This window comes from Leucoraja erinacea, chromosome 12 (genome assembly GCF_028641065.1).
Source record: "Leucoraja erinacea ecotype New England chromosome 12, Leri_hhj_1, whole genome shotgun sequence".
NCBI classification, from domain to species: Eukaryota; Metazoa; Chordata; class Chondrichthyes; order Rajiformes; family Rajidae; genus Leucoraja; species Leucoraja erinaceus.
The window spans coordinates 28658752-28679297 of NC_073388.1; the positions used below are offsets into that span (position 1 = coordinate 28658752).

The 20546-nt window shown below is 42.9% G+C and overlaps 1 protein-coding gene across 1 annotated transcript; it reads left to right on the forward strand.

The window, feature by feature from the left end:
• Nucleotides 1-1397: 1397 nt before the first annotated feature.
• Nucleotides 1398-19075, forward strand: LOC129701944 (uncharacterized). Its single transcript, XM_055643388.1, has 3 exons — nucleotides 1398-1764; nucleotides 1816-3860; nucleotides 18947-19075. Exons 2-3 carry the CDS (start codon nucleotides 2955-2957, stop codon nucleotides 19073-19075), a joined length of 1035 nt encoding a protein of 344 aa, XP_055499363.1. The 5' UTR covers nucleotides 1398-1764; nucleotides 1816-2954.
• The last annotated feature ends 1471 nt before the right edge of the window (nucleotides 19076-20546 follow it).

Here is a 20546-nt window from a genome sequence, read left to right on the forward strand (position 1 = left end):
GTGCAGCAGCATCTATGGAGCGAAGGAAATGGGCAACGTTTCGGGCCGAAACCCTTCTTTGCATTGAAGATGGATACAAAAAAGCTGGAATAACTCAGCGGGCCAGGAAGCAGCTCTGGAGAAAAAGAATTGGTGACGTGTTGGGTTGGAATCCTTCTTCAGACCCTCAATATTTTTAGTACCCTTCAGAGCATAGTATTTATTCATTTAATTTGAAATGTCTGGTCATAGAGACACAAAGCTGTACATGAAGGAAACAGGCCCCTTTGCCTGCCTTGTCCATGTCAAGTCCTAGTTCCTGCAGTTGGCCCAGAGTCCTCTAAACCCTACCTATCCCTGTATCTGTCCAAATGTTTTTTAAAGTTCTATTTTTATCACCTTCCATAGCTTCCTCAGGTAGCTCATTCCAGATATGGAGTGCCCTGTGAGTATAAAGGTTGACCTTGAGGTCCTTCTTAAACCTCTCCGTTCTTAACTTAAGCTGAAGCTCGCTAGTTTTAGACTCCTTCACACTGTTGAAAAGTCAGTAGGCATTCACTTTATCTATGAGACTCATGACTAGAGCCAGGATGTTCAGGCGCTAAAAATCTCTGAAATAGGCAGGCAAAAAGGCATAATAAAATTACAAAAAAGGCGTGAAAAGGCATTTATTGACAAAAAGGGAATAAAAAGGCATTTATTTCCACCACCAAAATATGGTTAAAAATGATAATTATAAAGGTATACTACATTAAATGACCAAAGTTGCCTGGTTGCACATAATTACTAGCATTTCTTGCAAATAATCTGATGTTAAAATATGCCGTCTATCAGACAGAATATGTTTCAGATGTGAAAAACTTCTTTCTACCCGAGCTAAGGTCACTGGTGCATACCCGAAACAAGCTACAAACTCTATATTCATGTTGATATATTGTGCATAACAACAACCTTTGAGAACTTTAGCTATGTTTTGTATTTCTTCATGATCTTTGTTCGCTAAAATCACTCTCTCACATTTTCCTTGTATGTCTTTACCTATATCGCCAAGAACTTTACGAATATTGCCAGTTACTTTGTTGGAAACCTGCAAGTTATTCACTAATGTTTCGCCGCGTTTCTCAAGGGAAGTAATAGCTTGTGGGAAGTTTGTAAAATTGGAAGCAATAAACACAAGATTGCGTTGGAGGGACGTTTTCGACATGATTTCACTGACTTCAGCAGATTCTTCTTCTTCAAAACAGTTGACGATTTATTTTATCTTTTCAAAATTTGCAGCATAGTAGAGTACAGCAGAGAGCCATGTACCCCACCTAGTCAAAACAGGCTGAGGAGGTAACGGAATCTCAGATCCAATTTCCTTGAACAATTGCACACATGACGGCGCTTGACATTTGGAAACAGGACATTTGGAAAGAGGCCCAGGACCATCGGAGAGCAGTAGAGGAGGGTCAGGGCGGTGAGTATATAAATCGGGCGCGGGGCTTGTTTTCACAGAGGCCCAGGACCGTCGGAGAGCAGTAGAGGAGGGTCAGGGCGGTGAGTATATAAATCGGGCGCGGGGCTTGTTTTCACAGAGGCCCAGGACCGTCGGAGAGCAGTCGAGGAGGGTCAGGGCTTACCAAAATCCGTAACGTTCCACACTCCATAGTGAGGGTTCTGGTGGAAGCCGTTGATTGGTGGAAGCAGACTAGAGGAAGCAGCTGATTGGGTGCAACATCAGGTTAGCATTTGTGCTTTCTGGTTAAAGGGGCAGTGCTTTAGTTAAGGTACAGTGGGTTAAAGGTGCAGTGCTTTAGTTAAGGTACAGTGGGCCAAGGGTACAGTGGGCTAAAGGTACAGTGCTTTTTGTTTATATAATAAAGGTGCAGTTTAAAGGTCACGAGGGAGCAGCTGTTGCGAGTCAGATACCTGCTGATTTCTCCCAGCAGTTTCTATTGTTTTATACTGGTATCAGATCCAGGGTAAGGCGGGAGAATGACAGTCAGAGCAGTATACTGTTCTGGATGTCAGATGTGGGAGGTCATGGTGTCGGATGGCCCTCCAGACATCCACATCTGCACCAGGTGCAGCGAGATGGGGCTCCTAAGGGACCGTATTAGGATCCTGGAGCAGCAGCTCGATGACCTCGCTCTGATCAGGGAGAGTGAGGAGGTCATAGAGGGGAGTTATAGAGAGGTGGTCACTCCAAAACCACGGGTGAGAGACATGTAGGTCACGTTAAGGAAGGGCAAGGGGCAGAGGCAGGAACGAGTGAGTACTCCAATGTCGGTACACCTCGCAAATAAGTACTCCTGTTTGAATACGGATGGGGGTGACAGCCTACCCGGGGGTAGTGACAGCGGACGGGCCTCCAGCTCAGAGACCGGCCCTGTTGCTCCAAAAGCTAGGGAAAAAAAGAGGGCAATAGTAATTGGGGACTCTATTGTTAGGGGGTCGGATAGGCGATTTTGTGGACGCAGTCGGGAGACCAGGATGGTGGTCTGCCTCCCTGGTGCCAAGGTCTCGGACGTGTCTCAACGCATCCAAGATATCCTTAAATCAGAGGGAGAGGAGCCTGAGGTCGTGGTACATATAGGTACCAATGACATAGGTAAAAAAAGGGAAGAGGTCCTGAAGGGAGGATTTAGGGAGTTGGGAGGAGAGTTAAGAAAAAGGACCAAAAAGGTAACAATCTCAGGATTACTGCCTGTGCCACGCGACAGTGAGAGTAGGAATGGAACGAGGTGGAGGATAAATGCGTGGCTGAAAGACTGGTGCAGAGGGCAGGGATTCAAGTTCCTGGATCATTGGGACTTCTTTTGGGGAAGGTGGGACCTGTACAGAAAGGATGGGTTGCACTTGAACCCGAGGGGGACCAATATCCTAGCGGGGAAATTTGCAAAGGCAGCTGGGGAGACTTTAAACTAGAATGGTTGGGGCAAGGGACTCAAATAGCGAAAGGTAGTAGACAGAATGGGAGGCAGGAAGCAGAAATGGGAAGCACTCGGACACAAGAGGAGAAAGAAAAAAAAGGAAATAAACAGAGAATAAGAGACGGGGGTTTTCTTAAATGTGCATATTTTAATGCTAGGAGCATTGTAAGAAAGGTGGATGAGCTTAGAGTCTGGATAGACACTTGGAAGTATGATGTTGTGGCGATCAGTGAAACGTGGTTGCAGGAGGGCTGTGATTGGAAACTAAATATTCCAGGATTTCGTTGCTTCAGGTGTGATAGAATTGGAGGGGCAAGAGGTGGAGGTGTTGCATTGCTAGTCAGGGAAGATATTACAGCAGTGCTTTGGCAGGATAGATTGGAGGGCTCATCTAGGGAGGCTATTTGGGTGGAATTGAGAAGTGGGAAAGGTGTAGCAACACTTATAGGGGTGTATTATAGACCGCCAAACGGGGAACGAGAATTGGAAGAGCAAATATGTAAGGAGATAGCAGAGATTAGTAGTAAGCACAAGGTAGTGATTGTGGGAGATTTCAACTTTCCACACATAGACTGGGAAACACATTCTGTAACTGGGCTGGATGGGTTGGAGTTTGTAAAATGTGTGCAGGATAGTTTTTTGCAGCAATACATAGAGGTACCTACTAGAGGAGGGGCAGTGCTGGACCTCCTGTTAGGAAATGAGACTGGACAGGTGGCGGAGGTATGCGTTGGGGAGCACTTCGGGTCCAGTGATCACAATACCATTAGTTTCAATATAACTATGGAGAGGGTCAGAACTGGACCTAGGGTTGAGATTTTTGATTGGAGAAAGGCTAACTTTGATGCGATGCGAGATGATTTAAAAGGAGTGAACTGGGACATTTTGTTTCATGGGAAAGATGTAGAAGAGAAATGGAGGACATTTAAAGGGGAAATTTTAAGAGTACAGAATCTTTATGTTCCTGTTCGGTGATGAAAGGAAACAGTAAAAATTGGAAAGAGCACTGGTTTTCAAGGGAAATTGGACATCTTATTCGGAAAAAGAGGGAGATCTACAATAATTATAGGCAGCATGAAGTAAATGAGGTGCTTGAGGAGTATAAGGAATGTAAAAAGAATCTTAAGAAAAAAATTAGAAAAGCTAAAAGAAGATATGAGGTTGCTTTGGCAAGTAAGGTGAAAGTCAATCCAAAGGGTTTCTACAGCTATATTAATAGCAAAAGGATAAGGAGGGATAAAATTGGTCCATTGGAGAGACAGAGTGGACAGCTATCTGCAGAGCCAAAAGAGATGGGGGAGATATTGAACAATTTTTTTTCTTCGGTATTCACCAAGGAGAAGGATATTGAATTATGTGAGGTAAGGGAAACTAGTAGAGTAGCTATGGATACTATGAGGTTCAAAGTAAAAGAAGTACTGACACTTTTGAAAAATATAAAAGTGGATAAGTCTCCAGGTCCTGACAGGATATTCCCTAGGACATTGAGGGAAGTTAGTGTAGAAATAGCCGGGGCTATGACAGAAATATTTCAAATGTCATTAGAAACGGGAATAGTCCCCGAGGATTGGCGTACTGCGCATGTTGTTCCATTGTTTAAAAAGGGTTCTAAGAGTAAACCTAGCAATTATAGACCTGTTAGTTTGACTTCAGTGGTGGGCAAATTAATGGAAAAGATACTTAGAGACAATATATATAAGCATCTAGATAAACAGGGTCTGATTAGGAACAGTCAACATGGATTTGTGCCTGGAAGGTCATGTTTGACTAATCTTCTTGAATTTTTTGAAGAGGTTACTACGGAAATTGACGAGGGTAAAGCAGTGGATGTTGTCTATATGGACTTTAGTAAGGCCGTTGACAAGGTTCCTCACGGAAGGTTGGTTAAGAAGGTTCAACTGTTGGGTATAAATGCAGGAATAGCAAGATGGATTCAACAGTGGCTGAATGGGAGAAGCCAGAGGGTAATGGTGGATGGTTGTTTATCGGGTTGGAGGCAGGTGACTAGTGGGGTGCCTCAGGGATCTGTGTTGGGTCCTTTGTTGTTTGTCATGTACATCAATGATCTGGATGAAGGTGTGGTAAATTGGATTAGTAAGTATGCAGATGATACCAAGATAGGGGGTGTTGTGGATAATGAAGAGGATTTCCAAAGTCTACAGAGTGATTTAGGCCATTTGGAAAAAATGGGCTGAAAGATGGCAGATGGAGTTTAATGCTGATAAATGTGAGGTGCTACACCTTGGCAGGACAAATCAAAATAGGACGTACATGGTAAATGGTAGGGAATTGAAGAATACAGTTGAACAGAGGGATCTGGGTATAACCGTGCATAGTTCCTTGAAGGTGGAATCTCATATAGATAGGGTGGTAAAGAAAGCTTTTGGTATGCTAGCCTTTATAAATCAGTGCATTGAGTATAGAAGCTGGGATGTGATGTTAAAATTGTACAAGGCATTGGTGAGACCAAATCTGGAGTATGGTGTACAATTTTGGTCGCCAAATTATAGGAAGGATGTCAACAAAATAGAGAGAGTACAGAGGAGATTTACTAGAATGTTGCCTGGGTTTCAACAACTAAGTTACAGAGATAGGTTGAATAAGTTAGGTCTTTATTCTCTGGAGCGCAGAAGGTTAAGGGGGGACCTGATAGAGGTCTTTAAAATGATGAGAGGGATAGACAGAGTTGATGTGGACAAGCTTTTACCTTTGAGAATAGGGAAGATTCAAACAAGAGGACATGACTTCAGAATTAAGGGACAGAAGTTTAGGGGTAATATGAGGGGGAACTTCTTTACGCAGAGAGTGGTGGCGGTGTGGAATGAGCTCCCAGTGGAAGTGGTGGAGGCAGGTTCATTGGTATCATTTAAAAATAAATTGGATAGGCATATGGATGAGAAGGGAATGGAGGGTTATGGTATGAGTGCAGGCAGGTGGGACTAAGGGGAACAAAATTTGTTCGGCATGGACTTGTAGGGCCGAGATGGCCTGTTTCCGTGCTGTAATTGTTATATGGTTATATGGTTATAAGCTACATATGTGCTTGGCACTTCTATGGAGTCTGTGAGCTAAGCATGTCAAATGTTACATTTTGGGCAATAAAACTTTAAGAGCACAAGCAGCTTTTTTCATGTGCGGAGCTGCATTAGTCGCAAACAGAAGAACATTCTTGTGTTTTATACCTTCTGGACAAAGTACAGCAAGTGAAGATGTAAACAACTGAGCAATAGTTGAGCTGTTTGACATCTGCAATACTTCCGATGTCAACAAATAGTTCTTTGATGGTTGACCTGCCTCCAGTGTACCGATGACCACATTGGCAACATATCTCCACACAGCATTGGTTGGCTTGTCTATTGAGATCCATATTTTGTTGCGTGCAACATCATCTCTAATTTTCTGCACAACAATGTTGAAGTTGCTGTCAACATAATTTTTCCATAATGATGACTCGCTCGGTATATGTTCCTCTGTGTATTTCTCTAAAAAACCTCTGAGAGATTTGTTTTTCAATTACTACAGTGGAATTCCAGCATCAATGAATGCTTTGCACAGATCACTCGAAAACTCAAATTTGTGACTGGAGCCAGCAGTAAATGTTGGGAATACAAGCTTGCGTATTTCCTACCTTCAGTTTCTCTGCCTCCAACTTATGTTTAGCTGTCTGTACATGCTGGGAGACAAAATATGTCTTCTCATGATTCGCTGCTTTCTCACATGCTTTACAAATCAGCACACAGTTGTCTGTAGAGAATATATCACTCCCTTGCGCTCTGACCAAATCATTTAGTTTTTTTACAAGACGTTGACTTGACTTTAGGCATTTTGACGTTTGCAGGGGTAGATCCCACAGGAGTGGGGATGCAGATCTCTACAGGCAAGCCAAGTATAAGCTGAGAAGAGGAATCAGAGCTGCTAAGGAAAGATACTCTGAGAAGTTGAGGAGCAAGTTCTCAGCAAATGACTCTTCTTCAGTGTGGAAGGGTTTGCAAGAAATCACAAGCTACAAGAGGAAGCCCCCCACTACTTGGACAATCGTCAGCTGACCAACGACCTGAATGAGTTCTACTGCAGTTTCGATAAACAGAAACTTAACCCTGGTACCCCCACACCCCATCCCCAATCAACACTTCACACCTACTCACAGCCTGACTCTAGTTTGAAAAGACTAGATCATTCCCCACCTACACCTCCCCAATCACCACTTCACACCTACTTAAAGCATGACTCTAGTCTGCAAAGACTGGACCCTTTCCCACACATCCCTTAACACCCACTTACAGCCGGGTTTCGCCCTGGTAGTGTAAATTTTCTTGTGTTACGTTAAAATGGCAAAAAAAAAAGTGATTTAGGCACTCAATCATGAAAAAGGCACTATCTTTCTGAAATTATCAAAAAAGGCATGAAAAGGCACATGGCATTCATGGCAAAATCCTGGCTCTACTCATGGCCTTGTACATCACAATAAGGCCACCTCTCAGTCTCCTAAGAAAAAAGTCCCAGCCTATCAAAAGTCTTCCTATAACTCAAGTCTGCAAGTCCAGGTAATATTCTGGTGAATCTCTTTGCACCCTTTCCAAATTAATGACAGCTTTCCTATAGCTGGGCGACCAGAACTACATACAGCATTCCAGGTGTGGGCTTGCCCACCTGATTTACCACCTTTAGGGAACCACGCACCTATATTCTCGGATCTTTCTGTTCTGCGACACTACTATTTACTGTATAAGTCCTGTCCTGGTTTGACGTACCAACGTGCAAAACCTCATTCTTGTCAGTGTTAAATTCCTTTTGCCATTCTTGGCCCACCTAACCATGTGATCTAGATCGTGTAGTAAACTTAGATAACCCTCCTCAATGTCAACGTTCTCACTGGTTTTGGTGTCATTTACAAGTTTACCAACAATGTTAATTATATTATCATCCAAAATGGTAATTCAGATAGCAAACAACAGTGGACCCAGCAGTGATCCCTGCAGCAAACCACTGGGCACAACTCTCCAATCAGGACAAAAACCCTCTACTCTTTGATACCTTTCTCCAAGCCAATTTTGAATCCAATTGCTTAGCTCACCTTGGGTTTCATGCCATCTAACCTTCCAGACTTGCTACAATGTGGGACCTTGTGAAAGGTCTTGAAAGTCCATGTAGATAACAACCACTGTCCTGCATCAATCCTCTTGGTAACCTTCAAAAACACTTCCAGATTTGTTAGACGCGATTTTCCCCCTCACAAATTCATGCTGACTACGCCTAGTCAGTGTGTTCCTATCCAAGGGCAGAAGAATCCTGTTCCTAAGAATCCCCTCCCACAACTTTTCCATCACTGACTTCAGGCTCACCGGCCAGTAGTTCCTTCCCTAGCTTGTCCATGATGCCCGAATCAAATAATGGCACAACATTAGCCACCCTGCAAAGTACCGGACTTGCCTTGTGCCTAAATCTGATGCCAATATCTCTGCAAGGGCCCCTGCGATTTATTTCCTAGCTTCCTGCAAGGTCGAGGGATGAATGTGGTCAGACCCTGGGGATTTATGCTCCTTAAAACCACTGATACCTCCTCTTTGGTAATCGTATATAATCTAAGAATCACAGCTCCTATGCCTCAATTCCTTAGCTTAGATGATCTTCACCTCAGTAATAACGGATAAGAGTAAAATCTGGTGCAGAGGCTTTCAGCCAAAGGACCTTGACAGTGGGCTCAGGGAACTATCCAGCATTCTTTTTCCCAGGGGGTCATGCAGATATTCTATGCTGACCACTGCCTGGCTGGCTTCTATTCAAAGTTGTTCTTCACACAAACATTTTAAGAAGGACAATTATTACAGCATAACTCAGCCAAAATATTTCATGGCAATTTTGCCAGACCCATCGTTCCCAACTCGGGATAAATTGAAAATCAGCACATTGGTGATGTTTAATGTGTGCAGTCTCAGATCTCCACATCTAACCATTGATGCATCTATGCAGAACTGTGACCATCGGGATAAGGGTACATTTCCCTGACGATTTGGACCTTGCATCTCTGCAGAGCCATGTCCAGTCATCAGAGAGTTCAATTTAGGGTCACATAAAGCTCCAGGCTTGCAATTTCCAAGCAGCAGAGTCGCTGGTGGGCAATTAAGCTATAGATTTGGTTTGGATTTGTTCCATGGCATGAAATGGTAAGTCTGACAGAATATACAGCCAAAAGTTCACATGCATGTCAATAGACAACAGGTGGAGGAGTTGGCCATTCGGCCCCGGGCCAGCACTGGCATTCACTGTGATCATGGCTGATCATCCACAATCAGTACCCCGTTCTGCCTTCTCCCCATTTCCCTTGACTCCGCTATTTTTAAGAGCTCTATCTAACTCTCTCTTGAAAGCATCCAGAGAATTGGCATCCACTGCCTTCTGACACAGAATTTCACAGATTCACAACTCTCTGGGTGAAAAAGTTTTTCCTCACCTCCGTTCTAAATGGCCAACCTCTTATTCTTAAACTATGACCCCGGGTTCTGGACTCCCAAACATCGGGACCATGTTTCCTGCCTTGAGCGTGTCCAATCCCTTATATGTTTAATAAGAGGGAGTGCAGAGACGGTTCACCAGACTGATTCCTGGGATGTCAGTGTCTTATGAAGAAAGACTGGATAGACTTGGTTTATACTCTCTAGAATTTAGAAGATTGAGAGGGGATCTTATAGAAACTTACAAAATTCTTAAGGGGTTGGACAGGCTAGATGCAGGAAGATTGTTCCCGATGTTAGGGAAGTCCAGGACAAGGGGTCACAGCTTAAGGATAAAGGGGAAATCCTTTAAAACCGAGATGAGAAGAACTTTTTTCACGCAGAGAGTGGTGAATCTCTGGAACTCTCTGCCACAGAGGGTAGTTGAGGCCAGTTCATTGGCTATATTTAAGAGGGAGTTAGATGTGGCCCTTGTGGCTAAGGGGATCAGGGGGTATGGAGAGAAGGCAGGTACGGGATACTGAGTTGGATGATCAGCCATGATCATATTGAATGGGGGTGCAGGCTGGATGGGCCGAATGGCCTACTCCTGCACCTAATTTCTATGTTTCTATGATTCTATGTTTACCCCCCTCATCCTAAATTCCAATATGTACAACCCCAGTCGCTCCATTCATTCAACATATGACAGTCCTGCCCTAGGTCCTCTGGCCACTAGTACATCTAAGAGATTGTTTGTGTCTTCCTTAGTGAAGACAGATCCAAAGTACCTGTTCAACTCGTCTGCCATTTCCTTGTTTCCCATAATAAATTCACCTGTTTCTGTCTTCAAGGAACCCACATTTGTCTTAACTAATTTTTTCCTCCACATACATAAAGAATCTTTAATTATCCTCCTTTGTATTCTTGGCTAGCTTACCTTTGTACCTCATCTTTCTCCCTGTATTGCCTTTTTAGTTATTTTCTGTTGCTCTTTAAAAGTTCCCTAATCCTCTGGTTTCCCGCTCATCTTTGCTATGTTATACTTCTTCTCTTTTATTTTTATACTGTCCTTGACTTCCCTTGTCAGCCACGGTTGCCTCTTACTTCCCCTAGAATCTTTCTTCCTCTTTGGAATGAACTGATCTTGCACCTTCTGTATTATTCCCAGAAATACCTGCCATTGTTGTTCCAATAGACAATAGGTGCAGGAGTAGGCCATTCGGCCCTTCGAGCCAGCACTGCCATTCAATGTGATCATGGCTGATCAACCCCAATCAGTACCCCGTTCCTGCCTTCTCCTCATATCCCCTGACTCCGCTATTTCTAAGAGTCCTATCTCGCTTTCTCTTGAAAGCATCCAGACAACCTGCCTCCACCGCCCTCTGAGGCAGATAACTCCACAGACTCACACTCTCTGTGAGAAAAAGTGTTTCCTCGTCTCCGTTCTAAATGGCTTACTCCTTATTCTTAAACTGTGGCCCCTGGTTCTGGACTCCCCCAACATCAGGAACATGTTTCCTGCCTCTAGCGTATCCAAGCCCTTAACAATCTCATATGTTTCAATGAGATCCCCCTCATCCTTCTAAACTCCAGAGTGCACAAGCCCAGCTGCTCCATTCTCTTAGCATATGAGGAATTAACCTGGGAATTAACTTTGTAAACCTGTGCTGCACTCCCTCAATAGCAAATATGTCCTTCCTCAAATTAGGGGACCAAAACTGCACACAATATGCCAGGTGTGGTCTCACTAAGGCTCCGTACAACTGCAGAAGGACCTCTTTGCTCCTATATTCGATTCTCCTTGCTATAAAGGCCAACATGCCATTCCACTGTCATCCCTGCTAGGGTCTCTTTCCAGTCAACTTTGGCCAGCTCCTCCCTCATGGCTCCATAGTCCCCTTTGCTCAACTGTAATACTGACACTTCTGATTTTCCCTTCTCCCTCTCAAATTGTAGATTAAAACGTTTCATATTATGGTCACTACCTCCTGCTTTTATGGTCACTACCACCCTGATTTTACAGTCTACCTGCATGTTGAAATCTCTCATAACCAAAACTCCCATGTCCCTAAAATCTCAGTTAGAACTGTGATCTCTAATCTATTAACTGATGTCAGCCTATCTAGAAATTAGTGGGGCCTACAATGCATCCCAGTGCTTCGGTTTTAGTTTTGTTTAGCTTAGTCTAGAGCTACAGCATGGAAGCAGGCTCTTCAGCCCGCTGAGACCGTGTCAACCAGCGATCACCCATATACTAGATCTATCCTACACACTAGGGACAATTTAAGGAAACCAATTAACCTACCAACCTGCACATCTTTAGAATGTGAGATGAAACCGGAGCACCCAAACTCTGCACAAACAGCACCCGTGGTCAGGATCGAACCCGTGTCTTGGCACTGTAAGGCAGCAAGTCTACCGCTGCGTTACCGTGCTGTATGGGTCTTGGGAAGAGGAAAAATAAAGGGTCAAATAAACTCTCATTATTAAGTTAACAGATCATGGCAAAAGTTTTTAAATAGCCTCAAGATTTTTGTACTATCAGGATCAAACTCTTATGGCCCCTATGACAGATAACCTAATGTCATTCACGATCAATAATTATATTTTAAACAAAAGATTGCTTGTGTGCGGTTTGGAACATTATCCAGCAAGGAATCCACACCTTTGGAGAAATGGAAAAATAAATTAAACACAATAAAGCAACAAAGAAGCCAAATAAATCAAACATTTTTTCAGGGCTACTAGATCTGAGTCAGAGAGATAACGAGGGAATAATCTTGAGCTTGTTGAGTAGACGGGAACAGTTGAGAACACAGAAAAATAACTGTTAAATTCTGAATGACTGTTGGAGAAGCGAGAGTTTTTTATGCGTGTACATAGCATTAAATACGAATGGGTTTTCATCTTCTATTGAACGTTAGAGAATCATCATGACAATAGAATCCGTATTTTTAGCATAGCCTCATTACTACTGATGGGAATGAAGCAGTATTTACAGCTACCTTCTGCACATGCAGAACTACACAGCCTTATGATTCTAATGAAAGTAATATGGCAGAAAGAGATACGGTGTGGATTTAGGGAAGAGGTACATGATGCATTTATAAGGGTCAGGGGTGTTTTTAAATAACCCAGAGATATTTGAGAGAAATTGAAGCATTGATAATTGCAGAGCTTGGATTAATATTTAAAGTAGAAGTAACTAGTAGCTAGGGGAGATCAGAATGGCGTACGATAAAAGAGGGAACTGAGAAGTATTTTCAGCATATAAGCAGAAAAAATCTGTTGCAGGGAATTAGTGAGTAGCCTCGGGTCTGAATGGAGCTCTGATGCCAAAGTTCCATGTGAAGCATATAAATTTGTCTGACTGAGGCTGGACAATTCCAAAGACTGAACCTTCATTTTTGCATAACTGCATTTGAGACTTCAGATGAAATATTATTTCAAAGTGCCTGTGAACATCAGATATTCATTTTCCTGCTGGTGCAAGAAAATGTTTCATTTATACCAACAGCAGTAGCGCCGCATGGTATGTAAGTGAAAGGCCACCATAGCCATACTCCAACTGTACCTCCCTCCCTGTAATTGCTCTTTCATACTTTGCTTCAAGCTTCCCACATGAACTGTTGCATGGGTAGACAAAGGTATGGGAGAAAATCAACCGTTCTTCAGACCCCAGGACAGAGAGGTCGGATTCGGAATGGGAGGGGGAGTTGAAGTGCTGAGCCACCGGGAGATCAGGTTGGTTAATGCAGACCGAGAGGAAGTGTTCGGCGAAATGATCGCCAAGCCTACGCTTGGTCTCACCGGTGGCCTCCTCCATGGCCAGAGTGAGCACCACCGGAAATTGGAGGAACAGCACCTCATATTCCGCTTGGGCAGTCTGCACCCTAGTGGCATAAACATTGAATTCACCAATTTCTGGTAGCACTTGCTGTCTTCTTCCCTTCTCAGCTCCCCCAGCCCTCGAGCTCCTTTTCTTCCTTTTTCCTTTTTCCTTTCATCTCCCCATCGCCCCCCACCCTACATCAGTCTAAAGAAGGGTTTTTGCCTGAAACGTTGTCCTATTTCCTTCGCTCCTTATATGCTGCTGCACCCGCTGAGTTTCTCCAGTACCTTTGTCTACCTTCAATTTTCCAGCATCTGCAGTTCCTTCTTAAACTGTTAGATGGGGGCTGGCTGAGGAGCCTCTTACTGAAAGCAAATGGCATGGCACTCTGCTGATGGTGCACAGTGTGTTGCAAGATAAATATGGCCATCAATTTTCCTTGAACTTATTCTTTCATTGTAGTTAAGTCAATCTATGTGTATGTGGCAGAAAATATCCACTTACTCATGTGCCAACAATGTTTCTTCGAATCATAACCTGTAAATCATCAAGATACATAGCCCACTTATTACTCTCACATCTCTCTATCCCCCTCTTTCTGTCTCTTTATCCTCTCTCTCTCTCTCTCTCTCTCTCTCTCTCTCTCTCCTCTCTCTCTCTCTCTCTCTCTCTCTCTGTCACCCTCTCCCCCTCTCCCTCTCTCTCTCTCTCTCCCTCTCTCTCTCTCCTCTCTCTCTCTCTCTCTCTCTCTCTCTCTCTCTCTCTCTCTCTCTCTCTCTCTCTCTCTCTCTCTCTCTCTCTCTCTCTCACTGTCTCTCTCTCTCTCCCTCTCTCTCTGTCTCTCTCTCTCTCTCTCTCTTTCTCACTCCCCCTTTCTCTGTCTCTCCTTCTCTCTCTCCGCTCACCAGGGCAACACAAGGGCATAGAACTACTGCCTTACAGCACCAAATACCCGGGTTCAATCCTGACGATGGATGCTATCTGTACGGAGTTTGTATGTTCTCCCCTTGACCTGTGTGGATTTTCTCCGAGATCTTAAGTTTCATCCAACACTCCAAAGATGTACAGGATTTGTAGGTTAATTAGCTTAGTATAAATGTAAAATCGTCCCTAGTGTGTCTAGGGTAGTGTTATGGTGCGGCAATAGATTCTTAAAGGGTTGACGGTGGATAGGCAATGGAAGGCATTTAAAGACTGCAAGGATGAACTACAACAATTGGTCATCCCAGTTTGGCAAAATAATAAATTAGGAAGGTAGTGCATCTGTGGATAACAAGGGAAATCAGGGATAGTATCAAAACAAAAGATAAAGCATACAAATTAGCCAGAAAAAGCAGCCTACCAGAGGACTGGGAGAAATTCAGTCCAGCAGAGGAGGACAAAGGGCTTAATTAGGAAAGGGGAACTAGATTATGAAAGACAACTGTCAGGGAACATAAAAGCTGACTGTAAATGTGTTTATAGATATGTGAAGATAAAAAGATTAGTTAAAACAAATGTAGGTCCCTTGCAGTCAGAAGCAGGTGAATTGATCATGGGGAACAAGGACATGGCAGACCAATTGAATAACTACTTTGGTTCTGTCTTCACTAAGGAAGACATAAATAATCTGCTGGAAATAGCAGGGGATTGGAAGTCAAATGAGATGGAGGAACTGAGTGAAATCCAGGTTAGCCAGGAAATGGTGTTACGTAAATTGAATGGATTAAACTCCGATAAATCTCCAGGGCCATATAGGCTGCATCCCAGAGTACTTAAGGAAGTAGCCCCAGAAATAGTGGATGCATAAATAATAATTTTTCAAAACTCTTTAGATTCTGGAGTAGTCGATAGTGGGGAAACGGTTATAGTCAGTTATTAAAGATGGGATAGCAGCACATTTTGAAAGTGGTAAAATCATTGGACAAAGTCAACATGTATTTATGAAAGGTAAATCATGTCTGACGAATCTCATAGAGAGAGTTAAGAGAGAGTTAGAGAGTTAGATAGAGCTCTTGGGGCTACTGGAGTCGAGGGATATGGGGAGAAGGCAGGCACGGGCTATTGATAGGGGACAATCAGCCATGATCACAATGAATGGCGGTGCTGGCTCGAAGGGCTGAATGGCCTTCTCCTGCACCTATTTTCTATGTTTCTATGTTTCTATGTAAGTCTGGATAGTTAAAGAGAAACTAGTCAATGACGAGGCCATGAAAATTGGATACGTTGAAGGATCATGCACAGCTTAAGGCTGGAGGAGATGGAAAGGGGAGATGGATTTAAACATTCTGACCAGAGTTAATTGTTTATTTTATACATGGTGTCAAGCCTAAGCACACATTTGGAATTATGATACATGTTTAACTGATGAAAATTAGATATGAAGTGATAGAATACAGAATTTATTTTATTTTTTGTGATGGTCTGTTAATCACAATGTTTCTGAATTATTGACAATGAATGTGGGCTCATTGCAGCATTTTAACCATTGCATATCCATGGAATACAAAGATTTGCATGCATATTGTCCTTTCTGGACCTCGGGACATCCCAAATTTCTTTTGCCACAGGAGTACTTATTGAAGTGCAAAACACAAAGTGCTGGAAGAACTCACTGGGTCAGGCAGCATCTGTGGAGGGAATGGACAGCCAACGATTAAGGTCGGGAACCTTCTTCCGACTGAAGAAACGTTGTTTGTCCGTTCCTTCCACAAATGCTGCCTGAACCATTAAATTCCTCCAGCACTTTACGTTTTGTTCAAGATTCCAACATCTGCAGTTTCTTGTGTCTGCACTTACTGAAGCATTGGATTGCTGGAAGCAAACAGTCAATTTGGAGGCATGGCACTTAAATCAATGACATTTTGATGGTGGACAAATAAAGTTGTTTCTTTCTCAGATTATGTTGAGGAATAACTACAAACCAACACACCAGAGATAAATCATTAGCTCTTTTGCAGAAGGGATCTTTACAGTCCACCTTATGACGCAAACATAACCTAGGTTTAACATCTAGTCCAGAAAGTGCACTTCCAATGTTGCCTGTGTACAATGAGCCACAGGACCGTATAGCATGGAACAGGCCATTCAACTCATTGGGTCCAAGTCAGTCATTGGGTACCCAAACCTATTAATCCCATTTCCAGCATTTGGTCCATTGCCTTCTATGCCTCGGCGATTCAAGTACTTGTCGAAACACTTCTTAATGGTGACTGCTTCCACCACTGTGTCGGCAAGGTAGTTGCCACACGCATTGTGAAAAAGGTCCTCCTCAGATAGCCTCCAAATTACTAATGCCTTCCCCTAAATCTAGGTCCTCTCTATTTACCTTTGATATGGATGCCAATATTTTTTTGATCAAATCAATTGATTTGAACACTAAACATTCAAAGACATAAGTACATGGAACTGAACGCCAGTCACAGAAAGTCACACCAAATCCCAACACTTTTCTCAAACTGACTGAGGAATTGGTCTATTTGCAAACAGGTGAGTAATAAAAAAGCAATATCTAATGGCCACATTTAAAAATATATAAATTTTATTTAGATGTGACCATCAGCTATGAGAGAACTGCGAAACATAACAAGTAACTAAGCCCAATTTAACCACCTTCATTCAGTTGGATGATGACTGATGATCTCCACATTCAGGCACAGTTTTTTCCCAGATGTTATCAGACAACTGAACCGTCCTCTCATTAGCTAGAGTGTGGTACTGACCTCCCATCCACCTCATTGAAGACCTTCAAACTAACTTTAAATGGACTTTATCCTGTACTGAATATTATACATTTTATCCTATATTTGTCCACTGTGGACGGATTGATTGTAATCATGTACAGTGTTTTCATTGACTGGATAGCAGGCAACAAAAAACTTTTCACTGTACCTTTGTGCATGTGACAAACATAAACAAATATGTATGGCTAGAGTTGGAGAGCTAGACATCGCAACTAAAAAGCTAACAAGATCATGCAGTTTCTATAATTTACCTTCATGCCCCTCAGCAACAGTAACGGAAATCATGAAGGAGCTTCAGACAGATAACACAACCTGTACTGATGAAAGTTCCTCAACTTGAAAGATTAATTCAGTTTCTCTCTTCAAAGGTCCTGCTTTGTCTGCTAAGTATTGTCAATATTTTCTGTTTCTGCCTTCATGGAAGCCACATATACATGAAGGGCAAATGGCTACAGAATGGGACAAAGTTGTGCAGGGGCCCAGTGTAGAATAGTCAACCAACACTTGCTGCCTTAGCTCACAAGAGTTTAGTTTTGTTTAGTTTGGAGATACAATGTGGAAACATGCTCTTTCAGCCCACCAAGCCCATGCTGACCATCAATCACCTGTACACTAGTTCTTTGTTATCCCACTTTCATATCCTACACATTAGGGCCAATTTACAGAAGCCAATTATCCTACAAACCTGCACGTCTTTGGAACATGAGAAGAAAAAGGGAACACCCAGAGATAACCCACGCAGTCACAGGGAGAAAATACAAACTGCAGACAGACGGCATCCGTAGTCAGGATCGAACCAGGGTCTCTGGCCCTGTGAGGCAGCAACTCTACCACTGCACCGCTGTGCTGCCCTAGGGAGAGTAATAGAACTGACTGAAGGATCCACTGAAAACATTTTTAAGGCCAACAAAAATGCTGAGGGTACAGATTTACTAAATTACCCAACATTTAATCATAAAATTATTTATGGGCGTACTCCTCTCACTCATCTAGGAATTGATTATACCTGAATGCCATAAGGAAATTTAAATATGAAAATAAAGTCATTTAATACAAACTTTTAGGCTTTAGTGCCATCTGATGTGAATTTAACTTCATAATGGCTAGACTATGTTTGGCCATTATGTTTGAGCAGATTAGTATTTACAGATTTTTACTTTACATGGTTATCTGAGTTCTCGATAGAGTTACTGAGAAATGATAAAAATTATTGCAAAATAAGTGTAGCCAATGGGACATTTAACAAAAAATCTGCCCCACAGCTGATGGCAGATGGGAAGGATTTCTGGAGAGATAACAGGATGGGTAGTGCAGGCTGTCATGACATATGGAAATTCTGCACAACATGGGATTGCTGTGATAAAAATTCTAACGGAGGCGCGTTCATTGGAGACATTCACTCCATGCAGATAATCAGAGGACACGAGCCTTTATGTTTTCCAGTCTACAAATTAAATCCCAGGCCATAAACTCACAATAAATTATTCACATTGTTGCAACACTTGCATCACATCACCCTCACCAGCTGCAACAAGTTATCTTTACTCTTCTGATTTATTCAGCAAAGCAAATGCTTCCAGGGATGGGAATCCCATCAATCAATGAAAATCAGCTAATGGATCTGTTACAATCTCATCACCTCATGCTGGAGTGAAGAGTTTTTCAGTATTGCAACAGAAATAGTATTCCACTGTCTTGCAACCTATCCAGGCCCAAGAATCCGGCAACCTCTCGTGATATATGTTTTTGTCCATATCCTGCCCCTAGAAGCTTCACTGCTGTCCATCGCTGGAGACAATTTCAAGTAGGTATATTAGCATCTCATTCAGAGATTAATGTTCTAGGTGACAAATGGGATACATTCCTCCTTTTCTCCCTTTCTCTTCGACATCACCTTCATCCCAACGATCGTCTCTGTCTCAACCAGTGATCATTGCTACCTTTTCTGGATGAAATTTGATTGTAATGCAACCAAATTATAATATGGTGAAATATTTCCCAGCACAGGACTGTCTTTTGTTACTGACAAATAGACTCACTGAAATAGATCTTTTGCTGCTCAAGATGGCTCACCACCAGCCTGTGGACCATGCATTATCCTCCATCAAGACCTTGGCTGCAGTTTTCCACAAGGGCCCTGGTTCTCAACACATCAGTGTGGCCCAGTACACCACAGGGATTTCCCTAGCATGAAGGGTCAGCTGCACTCACACAGGGCCTTTGACTATCATTAATATTCACAAACAGTCAAAGGCATTTAGGACTTTTTAAAAAAAAGGTTACCCAAACTAGCTTAGTTTCCTAAAAGTAAAAGCTTCATTAACCTTAATCATATTCCTCCCATTTTTTTTGAATGAGGTGTTGAGTTGTCTTGCTGCATTTCAGCTTTGATATCTAGGAAGTTAGTACAAGGCTGCTCCTTCTTATGAAGTCCCATGAGAAACCCTTTGGTACAGTGGTTCAATGGTTTCATTATAGTCATGTGTACAGAGATACAGTGAATTGCCTGCATGCTATCCATCAAGTCATACCATACATTAGTAAAACTGATCATGTTCTGAAACACCAATAGAAGGTTACCATGTTCTGGTGCCATCTTCCACCTTCCAAGTCTTTGAAAGTCTGGTCTAGGACCAAGGAGACAAGAGATTCTTACGTATCTCATTTAAACCCTGTGTCCTAGTAGCACAGGGTCGATGAAGAAGTAGTTGGCCTTGTCCAGCATGATGCTGTCAACTCCTTCCACCGTCGTTCCGTGCAGTTGCCACAGGCTTTAGGTAAATTAGCTCACTCACCTGATTGCTGTCGGCTCCTCCAACGGTCGCTTCCACCAGTGCAACATAGCAGTAGCAGGCAGCACAGGTGAGAGGGCCAAAGTAGCCACTGCTAGCTTAGGCCCATGTTAGCAAATTAACCTGGGACTACCCATGAAGATCCTGTGTACATGTGACCCACTTGCATCTCTTGATCCCCACATATTGATGAACAGAAGAACTGGTCTATCATGATTCAAGTGGCTACTTTGATTATCTGTGAAGATATTAATCCATTTACAAAAAGGGAGACAAGTTTAAAATAAATTATTTCTGAGGACCTAGTTTTGGCAGTACAGGCAATAGACAATAGACAGTAGGTGCAGGAGTAGGCCATTCGGCCCTTCGAGCGAGCACCGCCATTCATTGTGATCAAGGCTGATCATCCCTAATTAGTACCCCATTCCTGCCTTTTCCCCATATCCCCTGACTCCACTATCTTTAACAGCCCTATCTAGCTCTCTCTTGAAAGCATCCAGAGAGCCTGCCTCCACCGCCGTCTGAGGCAGAGAATTCCACACACTCACAACTCTCTGTGACAAAAAGTGTTTCTTCGTCTCCGTTCTAAATGGCTTACCCCTTATTCTTAAACTGTGGCCCCTGGTTCTGGACTCCCCCAACATCGGGAACATGTGTCCTGCCTCCAGCGTGAACAAACCCTTAACAATCTTATATGTTTCAATAAGGTCCCTTCTCATCCTACTAAACTCCAGATGCCCAGCTGCTTCATTCTCTCAGCATATGACAGTCCCGCCATCCCGGAAATTAACCTTGTAAACTTACGCTGCACTCCCTCAATAGCAAGAATGTCCTTCCTCAAATTAGGGGACCAAAACTGCACACAATACTCC